Genomic DNA, 10,720 nt, shown 5'->3' with positions numbered 1-10,720 from the left:
CATGGGGACAGGAGAAGTTAAACCGAGAGCGAACTAACCTGGCGGTTAATCGGACTAACTGTTACGGTAGATTTTTTATTTTAAATGGGTCAAAATTCCCAAAAAAAAAAAAAAAAAAAAAAAAAAAAGATTTAGTTTATATTATCTTATTACCTACATTTATCTTAAGAAAAAAATTTTGAGAACAAGCACATACAAGACAATAGTGTAATGTTTCATTAAACAAAAGGCAACCAAAACTTTTTTATGCACTTAAAACTGTCCTATTTCCATTATTATAAATAGAACTATATCATGCACTTAAAAATATATAATTAAAAAAAATCAAGCAAGAGATCGAACGACATTATCATGCACTTATTTTAATTTTTTTAAAAAAATATAACATTAAAAAAAGATCGATTTTCTTGTCATATTGACAAAAATAATAATTTTAATAAAAAATAATTTTATTAAGAAAATAGAAAAACACTTCTCATATTCATCAAGACACATAATTTTATTAAGCAAAATAGTTATCTTGTTTTAGAAAATTCGATTTCTCAAAAACCCCTCAAAATCGAGCAATATTTCGAGCAAAAAATGACTTTCAATGTTCAGATAATCGAACAAATCAACATTCATGCATTGTAAAGGTTCGATCATCTTTCAAATACATCAAATCTCATAAAAAAATATTCGGCATTTTTTATTTAAATGAAAAATGGTAGAAATTTCAGATCTATGCAATTTTCATGACATCGTGCATGAAAAAAATCCATATTAAAAAAATATATTCAATCATAAATAAACATACCTATTTTATTTGAGAGATGAGGCCTTGATGATCAAAATCCACAACTCAATTTGATTAAAAAAGTACCAATAAATTGATAAGAAAAAACCTGCATTTTTGGATCGAACACAGGTTCTTTGAGCAGCAACGTTTCGGGCTAAAATCAACCCACAATCTTTCGTTGTTTGAACAAATTGAAACACAGATCTGGTAGTGCTTCAATTATCTATCAAACCCCCCAAAATTCATCAAGAACCATTCAGTATTGAAGAGATTATTGAAAGAATGGCAAAAATTTTCAAGACTTGTGAAAACCACCATTTCAATATAAAGAAACAGCTCTTTTTTTCGATGTTTTAATCGAAATTTCTTGTTTTATAGACACTAGAAAGTGATTCACAACAATAATGCATGAAAAAAGCCAAAAAATGGCACGAAAATGAAAATAAAAAGGTGCTATACAATTAAAAACGGGTGGCTACTACATGTAACGGCCACTATTTCAAAATAACGCCAGTTAAAGTCACATAACCGTTATTTGTAAATAACACCCAATATCAACTGGCCGGTTAGACAAAAACAAGACCGGTTCGACTCCTAACCAGCCGGTTTTGGGCTTGACATTTTAGGAGAATGTACCCTTGGTTACTATACAATCAAAACTGACCCTAACTAGACGCAGGGCCCCAGTGGTTCCAATATAACCGGAGGAAAGAGAGAGCGAGATGGAGAAGGGAAATGACGGGAAGAGACGGCTTGTTGGGTTTTGTAGAATCAAAAGAGATGTTTGTTATTTCGAGCACCAGACAGCAAAGAATAAGAAACTTAAACGACACGAGCTGTCTCGTAATGCAAACGCCTGATAGCTCTTGGTGATTACGGAAATAATAGCCCTGGTGTTCAATGCTTTCATTACCGCACATTAGGGCAACTTGGGGGAATAAAAAGTTCATCGAAGGGTGGTTCTGTGGTGGTCCTCGTAATAAATGGGAACAATATCACCATACAGTAAAAACAGCCCCTCAAATAGTGTACGTATATAATTTGCTCTACAAAATATTTTTAATAAAAAAAGTTGACGTAAGACCCCTTGAAACAATTGAGGGGTATTTTGGCCAACTCACTTGTCAAGAATAGGTTTTATTATTTTTATTTGGTGTATAACCTAAAAATTCATATATAACGCAAATTTTAAATAAATATTATTCAAAAAAAAAAGAACGCTTTTTTTTTAACTGTTGAATGTGGCCGTATTTATCTGAACCAATTGGAGTGTGGTTGTGCACCCTTCCTCTACCGACACGATGTGGATAGAGACTTCCACATGGCAAAAATAAGACGAGGACACAAATTCCTAATTTAAAAGTATTGAAGGCCTGGTTAAGAAATTTGATGCATCCAACTTTGTTTTCACGCCAAATTACAGTACAAAACCAAAGACCACATTCAAAGTCATAGAACATGGAAATTAATTGCTTGCATAAAACACTAGGCAGGTAGCATTTGAAGAAATTAGGAATCAAAGGGCTACACGTTTCCACTCATGACTATGATCATCGCTTATGGTTTTTCGCCAAAGATGGGGTGCATCATCTAATACTCTCCCACTAAATTCTTCTCCAAAACCACCACATTTCACTCGTTGGAGGGTAGGAATGTGCTCCAACCCTTGCGGAAGCATCCTCAATTTGTCACACCGATAAATCTCCAGAAGTTGAAGGCAAGGCATGGATCCTTCCTCCAATCCCCTCCACTCTTCTAATTCTTCTAAACCCCAAATTTCCAAGTGTTGCAGTCGAGGAAAGCCCCCAACAATGCAATGCATCTCCTTCCCCACATATGCACGATATCGTAACTCTAGGAATTTGAGTTGCGGCAACTCTTGGAGCTTTGAGAACCCCTCCTCATCCAATTCACTCCACCATAATAACAACTTGGTCAGGTTTGGAAGCCTCCCAAACCAGCTTGGCGCCCTCCCTAACTTCCCACGTAACAACAATTTCTCAAGAGCCAAGGGTGGCCTTGAAACTGCTTCCAAATTGTGCACTACTCCAACATTTGACCACAGAGATAGAAAACGCAGGCATTGTACCTCCCCAATCGACCCGTAGATTTCGTTGATCTCACCATCCTCATCTTTAATGCCAACTTTCCTGAGTTGAGAGAAATTGCCCAGTGGCTCTCGTGTGATGCCAGACCATACACCCCACAACGTTTGGAGGCTTCTCGAAGTCCCTGCCTTCAAATGCATCGGTTGCACGGATTCAAGTAGCGCATTTGCGTAAAAGTGTCTCAGACTGGGTAACTCTAGACCCCAACTTGATTTTAAGCTTTTACAAATCGTATCATAAGTGAAATGTCCAGGCCTCATGTCAAACACTTCCAAATGTTGAAGGGCTCTTATGGACTTTGGAATCTCACCGTGAATGCTGCTTCCTCGAAAACTCAAGCATCTGAGAAGAACCAAGCTTCCCACTTCATTTAGTGGACATTTAAGAACAATGTTCTCAAGCAACAATACCCGAACTAGCTTAGCATCGTGTAAACAGCGTTTGGAGACAGATGGGCGTATGGATTTTGAAAAGAAAAGGAATGAACGAATTTTTGAAGGAGATGAAACGACGTGGACATCCATACCTTGATGAAAGGCAAGACGTCGAGTCTTTTGAGAGGGTATGTTCTCTTCACCGGCAACCATACCCAAGAAGTTGTGCTCCCCTGCTTTTTTTAAGCACATGTCACGCATAAGATCATGCACAACGCAAGATTTGATGCGTCCAGTCAAACTCACGCTTTCCACTTGTATCATACTCCGGCTTGCCAATTCTTCGAGGTAGTCCTCCGCCACATCCTCCAATATCTCGTCTCCCCTCTTTTCAATAAACCCTTCAGACACCCATAATTGTACTATTCTTGTTCGGCTAATTTTGAAATCTTCAGGGTAAGCAGACAAATATAAAAAACATGGCTTGAGGTAGTTCGGTAAATCGAAATAACTCAGTGATAGTATCTCAGAGATTCTGACCTCACCTCTGTCTTGATAATGGCTGAACCCATCGAGCGTTTTCTTCCATTCTGATGCTCTCTTTATATCCTCTGACACTAGCTTCGTGGACAGTAGACCACCGATTACTACAAGTGCCAATGGTAACCCTCCACACCTTTCCACAATGCCATGGCCGGTTTCTCTCAAATATTCTGGACAACTTCCATTGTTCTTCACAAAAGCCTTTTTGCAAAACAACTCCCAGCCCTCTTTGTATGGCAATGGTTTGAGAACATGGATGGTGTTCCTCTCCACCATTTTAGCCAAATCCTCATTCCTGGTTGTTATTACAACCCTACTGCCATTCTTCACATCTGGCAGCGCTTCTCTTATACAAACCCAAGCACTGATATCCCACATATCATCCAATACTATTAAATACCTCCTTCTGCTCAAATTTTTATGCAGATCCTCCTTCAACAATTGTTCACTCTTGTTTTGTAAGTCCACAGTTGACCCAACAACCTTAATGATCATGTCACAAAGCAGCTGAATCATGCTGTAAGTTTGAGATACGCAAACCCAATCAAAATAATTGAAATGTAGCTTAATATCATCTTCATTATAGACTTTCTTGATGAGAGTTGTCTTGCCAACTCCACCCATCCCAACCACAGAAACCACGCTGAACTCTCCCTTCCCATCCATCAATGACTGCTTTAGAGAATTCGTCTTTTCTTCAATACCTACTAAATCCCTTTCCACTTCTAGAGGTGATGTTCTCCTCATCTCTCTCAGCCTTTGGACTCTAGAACTTGCGGTTTCGTCCCGGTGGCTGCTCTGTGGTAGATCATAGACAGCCCTCCTCCTTGCAATATCACCGATCTGGTTGCTGATACCTTCAATCCTCCTGCCCACCTCGTGGCGTCCTCTCAGCTGCAAAAGCAAATAGGCATAATTGGTCAAACGACCCATAAATCCCCTTCTCTTTCGTTGCAAAGCGTGAAGGACAAATGTTTCGATGATGTCCTCAGCTTCGCATGCAAGATCTCGTATTTCTTGCACCAAATTTTCTGTTATGTGACCACTGTCTCTTATTCGATCTGTGTCTCTGAGGAAGGCCTGCATCCGCCTTAGCTCAACCGCGAGCCCATCTACTTGGTCCCTTATTCCGTACAGGAAAATCGCTTCCCTTACTAGTGCTTTGGTTAATGTTTCCAAGATGCTAACAGCTACATCCTCCATTTCCAATCTTTCCACTGCACTCAGTGCTTTCTCTCTTATGCACTCACAGATCTCTCTATGGTATGGTTCCTTTTTTCACTGGAGTGCCTCTTATCAGAGCTAGCCGCTCTGTCCTGCCCGTAATTCTTTGCTTTAGCTTTCTTATTAGAGTATATAAGCTCTGCTTTCTTTTTAAGCATTATTTGCGCAACAACGTGCTTTAACTTTACTTAAGAATACCCCTTATTCATTTCTTTAGCTTTACTCATTAGAGTACACACTTGGTTTTTTTTGGCTTGGCGTTCTTTATTGAAGAATGGGCAAAAAAAAGATACAGAGAGAGAGAATACCCATGTTCTAAGTTTGGTTTTACTTCCAAATCATATTCCACACACACGACGTTACCCTTTACTCTTCTGTTTGTATCATTGCTATGAATTGGTGAATCTAAAAGGCTGATGAATTGGCAGGCTATAAGGTCGAATATGAATGAGAACAAGCAAAAATGCGGCTCTTAAATTTTTCAAGGATGCTCTTTTTCTTTCTAGACTTCTGAAAATCGCAACACCTATTTTTATCAACTCTCATTACTTGCTTAAAGTTGCCAAAAAAAATTCTACCCTTTGTTATTGGAAATTTCTATAATTTTTTATCCAAAACTTGATTTAAAAAATAAACTATTCAAGAAAAATAACTAGGAGAAAATAAATCCAACAAAAATATAAATATGGGAAAAAATGATTTCTATAATAGTATGAAATTTATCTGAAAATACCTAAAAAATAAATTTAAAAATTTATATATTAATTACAAAGCTATAAAAATAGCATTACGAGAAAAAAAGTATATATATTACTTTTAATTAAATATTAAAAAATTCATTAAATCTCTCTGGCAATCATAGTTTAAAACATCGGTCGATTTTTAAAAAATCGGCCGACTAAATCGGGATCGGTCACCAGACGATCCCGAATTGTCCAAATTCCAACGGTCGTGTATTTTGAATTTTTTTTTTTTTAATGCACTAATCGACGGATTTATTGAATTGATGGGCACTAATAGCACAAATCAATCAATTAATGCATTAATGGACGAATTTGTTGTAAAAATCGCCTGATTTGTGTACTGTCACAGAGACCTTTTTGTCAAAATATATATCTTCACACGCTCTCTTTCTCCCTCTCTCTCCTTATTGATAGGTTGGGACAGGTCCCCTCTCTCTGCATCTTTTTCTCTCTTTCTAACTGTTGGGGCAGGGGATTGCCCCAACTTCTCTCTCTCTAAAGGTTGGGGCAGGCCTACCCTAACGTCTTTCTCACTCTCTCTCACTGCTGGGGCAGGGGATTGCCCCAACTTCTCTCTCACCTCTCTCTCTCTAAATGTTGGGACGGGCCTAGCCTAACGTCTCACTCACTCTCTTTCTGGAACGGTTGGGGCAACGAAATTCCCAACCTCTCTCTCACTCTCTCTGTTGGGTTTTCTCTCTCTCTCTCTACTGCCCCAACCTCTCTCTCTCCCTCTCTCACCTCTCTCACACACGCTTCACTCTCTCTCTAACTGTTGAGAAAGGGGACTGCCCCAACTTCTCTCTCTTAGGTTCTCTTTCTCTCTCTTTTAAATTATCTTTCTCTCTCTCTAACTGTTGTCACTCTCTCTAACTCTCTCTCTTTCTATCTCTTTCTGTGGAACTGTTGGGAGGGGATTGCCCCAACCTCTCTCTCACCTCTCTTTTTCTCTCACCTCTCTCTTTCCATCCCTCTCTCTCATCCCTCTATCTCTCCATCTCTTTCTAATTGTTAGGGCAGTTGCTTCAGGTGTGCTTAATTTTTTTTTTTCTTAAACTCAATTGTGCTTATAATATATTTTTGTTTTGCGTTTTTTATATGACAATATTAAAAACAATACATGTAAAATTTTATCATTTTTTACAATGTATGGAGATCTTTTAAGAATTTTTTAAAAAATTGCATTTTTATATGAGAATATATATATATATATGCCCTGCTTTCTTTTTACAACAACGTGCTTTGGCTTTACTCAAGAATACCCATTATTCGTTTCTTTAGCTTTACTCATAGTATATATGCACTTCGCACTTTTGTTTTTTTTGGCTTTCTTTGTGAAGAATGTGCAAAAAGATGAGAGAGAGAATACCCATGTTCTGAGTTTGGTACAACTTCCAAATGATATTTCAGACGTTACCTCTTATCATTATGTGTGTATCATTATCATTATTATTATTAGTTATGAGTAACTTTGTGCAAAAAAAACAAAAAAGAAAAAAAATAGTGACACTGCATTTTTTAAAGTGAAAGGACTACATTAACTAGACAAAAGATCACCTTAGGAGAATTTTCTTATTTCAAATTTTGGAATTCATATGAGAATCACCCTATGACTATTTTTATCATCGTCATCAAAGTTTTTTTTCAATTAATTGGAGTTGGCTACATGAATCTCGTTCTGCTATTCTGCTCTATTAGATGTGATACCTTCAGTGAGACCATAAGTTCCCATATTCTTTCTCATTACTTCCAATCATGTCCTTTTAAGCCTACACTTTGTCGTTTTTTAGCCTTCTAGTCAAATTAACTCACACCTCCTAACCGGTGTTATACTAGGTAGGCACCACACATGGTCAGCCTACCTAAATCCACTTTCTCTCATCTTATCGTCTATTGGTGCCACAAATAAATTCCCCCAAATATATTCATTACAATGTACAAGATCTCAAGTATTATTTTCCAACAAGGCACTTATTTCTGTATCCATAGCCTCCTTCCAATATAACATAGTCAAGGGTTGTTGGTAAATATCAATTGAATCTAAGGGGGCAAACAATGATCTAAAAAATAAACAAATATCTGAGTGGTTGGAAAGAATCTCAACAGTATATAAACAAAGTTCTAGGTTGTAGTGAAAAGTCAAAATTATCAAGAAAAAAACTATATTAGTCAAGTGGGTAAATCACATATAAAGAACGTCGTAACTTGGTAGAGCTATCAAAAGAAACAAAATTTAGAAATAAAGGAGGAGGAAAGATAATCACTTATATGTAGTATAGAAGTCTGACCTTGCTCTAATTGGTGAAATGGAGGAGGTGTAGAGTCATTTTGTTTTCTATATTGCTGATTCACCAAAATCTGTAATGACTTATCAGTAGTATTGGCATCTGAGAAATCTGGTAAGAAAGTAGCAGATGACTTTGTTGATTTAACAATTGAAAAGTAATAAAAGAGGCTTTTCGAAAAGATGACAAGTTAACTTTCACGGCAAGATGAATTACAATAAGTAATTATACCTATGAAATATACATTTTTTATATACGATAAATATAAGATCTTCAATGGTACCTGCACCAACATTCCACCCTATAAAACTTATTTTTCAACTTTATTGGTATACGGCAATCACATAAAATTTCAGTTACACAACTCTACTTTACCGACCCTATGACTATTTCCGAATAATAAAAATTTGGATTTTGAATACGTTACATACTTACTATTGCCCTCCAAAACTTAGACGGTCTTTGTTCAATTTTGCAACTTTGTTTTCTTGGCACGTAGTATGTGACTATATGCACTTTGAAATTTTTTAGTGTTTTTGGGGTTGTCGCTAGATTAAATAAAGATTATATCCCCAAACTTTGTGATCCTAAGAGCACCATGATTTTGGCATGTATATGAAAAAGCAATTGAACAATAGGCTCCGACAACGGCATAAATTATTTCACTTTTCAAGAGTAGAAATAACGTGCAATAAAATTCTTAGCATAGTCCAACTTAAAGCAAGATTTTTTTGAAAATTCTCTTAGTTCGTAAAATCCATTCAAACATTTGAGTTTTGAAAAATCTCTTCATCAATTTGATATTTTTGAATATTGGTTTAGAGATAAGGACATCAAAAATAAAACTAAATTAGGAATCTAGATTTAACAAAAAAATAAACCAACATATTCCCTTAAAAAATGTGCATTAAAAAACGCGAGCAAAACAATTATATTTTTCTTTTATTTCCTTCTAACAACGCTTGTTAATTGTCGATATAGTTCCTTCGTTTATTATTTTTCTAATTTTTTCAATGTTATATGCCATGATAGTAGAGTAAACATTGTTTACGTATTTTACAAAAAATTGTCATGTGTCATCTTAATGATACTAGAGTTGTGGAAACTTAATTTCTTTTTCTTTTTTTTTCCTTCTAACAGCAACCCTATACGTTGGGTTTCAACTCTTGTTAATTGCCGATGTTGTTCCTTCATTTTTTATTTTTTTATTTTTTCAATGTTGTATGCCATGATAGTAGAGTAAGCATTGTTTACGAATTTTACAAAAATTGAAACAAACATTTGCATGCATCATCTTAATGATATAAGTGTTGCGTGTGGAAACTTAATTTTTGGCAAATAAAAAGGTGAGGAATAATACATCCGGCAACCAGCAAAAAACAAACAATCAAGAAAGAAATAATGCAAAAAAAACACTAAGATTTTTCGTGGTTCATTATATAGGTGACTACATCCATGAGTGAAAATAATTAATGATTTTTACTTATCAAGTTTTTTTAAAAAAAAACCACAAAATGGTAAATTGATTGTTTTGCCCCTCTTCTAAAGACAAAATCATGTGTCTTTTTCCCTCATCTTTTTTTTTTATTTTTTTTCTGTATAGTGTCTTCCTCTTTATCTCTCTCTAAAAATCAATCCTTAAGTTTTATCTCTTTCATATTGTCTCTAAAAATACAATTCACTATTCATTCTCTTACCTTTTCTCTCTAAACACCTAAACCATTTTTTCTCAACTTTCACATTTTCTTTTTAGAACCCAATCTTTTCCTTGTGTACTCCGTGTTCTCTCTCTAAAATTAAATTCAAATGAGAAAAAGAGAGAAAAATTGAAGGAGATGAGAATTAAAGAAGAGAGGGAAATCACATTCTTGGGTTTCAAAAGGTATATAATATAATATCTTCTTTATCTTTGGTTTCACTCTCTTCTTCTATAATTTCAGTTTTCTAGAAAGAAAATGAGAGGATGTATAAATAGGTAATATTTCTAAAGGATGTAATAGGAGAAGAGATGGGCTGGTTTTTAAGGAGAGAATGTGAAAGAAAAAAAGAATGGCTTGAATTTTTAGAGAGAGAATGAGAGATGAGGAAAGAATGTGCCTGGTTTTCAAAGCAAAAATATGACAGAAGTGAAGAAACTATGGCAAAAAGTATCACTAAAAAAAATTGATAAAAAGAGTGAGAGATGATGTAAGATAAATTTTTAATATTTTTCTTTTAAAAGAGGGGTAATTATAAAAGTGGAGAGCTAAATTAAAACGAAAATATGTTCGATGTCTAATTTCTTAAAAAAGAAGTTTTGAAAATGCCTTCTTTTTTTTTTTCTTTTTTTTTTTTTTGTAAATAGAGTTTTTATAAAGCCTAGACTTTATGAAAACAAAATAAATCTTCATCTCAAATCCTCATTTGAAAAAAAAATTCGGCAATGGAAATATGCTAGATGGTTGTCAAATCACTTTGTAACACCAATAATGAAATTAGAAATTCAAAAAATAAGACAGATATTGTATATCTATTAATACTTATTTTTAAGGTGAAATAGATCATCTAGATAATTTGTTAAAATTTATATTATTTTTAAAAAAAAAAAATTTTCGCAATCATAATTTTCTCGTCAAAATGATGACGTAAAAGTTTTATAATACTTAAATTGCACTTTTCAATGAGT

At 35.0% G+C, this 10,720-nt stretch overlaps 1 protein-coding gene across 1 annotated transcript; it reads right to left on the bottom strand.

Annotated features, from left to right (window-relative positions):
* Window positions 1–2,155: 2,155 nt before the first annotated feature.
* LOC18447623 (putative disease resistance protein At1g50180) lies at window positions 2,156–5,146 on the bottom strand. Its single transcript, XM_006857717.3, has one exon. It carries the CDS (start codon window positions 5,004–5,006, stop codon window positions 2,295–2,297), a length of 2,712 nt encoding a protein of 903 aa, XP_006857779.1. The 5' UTR covers window positions 5,007–5,146; the 3' UTR covers window positions 2,156–2,294.
* Window positions 5,147–10,720: the final 5,574 nt, after the last annotated feature.

The sequence above is a fragment of the Amborella trichopoda genome, chromosome 10 (genome assembly GCF_054954075.1).
Source record: "Amborella trichopoda isolate Santa Cruz 75 chromosome 10, AtrichopodaSantaCruz75HAP2 v2.0, whole genome shotgun sequence".
NCBI classification, from domain to species: Eukaryota; Viridiplantae; Streptophyta; class Magnoliopsida; order Amborellales; family Amborellaceae; genus Amborella; species Amborella trichopoda.
Note: the sequence above shows the minus strand (reverse complement) of the source record. Positions and strands in the feature narration are given on the sequence as shown.

Coding starts and splice junctions, on each gene's coding strand:
- LOC18447623 (XM_006857717.3), bottom strand. CDS start 5,006: ATGGAGGATGTAGCTGTTAGCATCTTGGAAACATTAACCAAAGCACTA.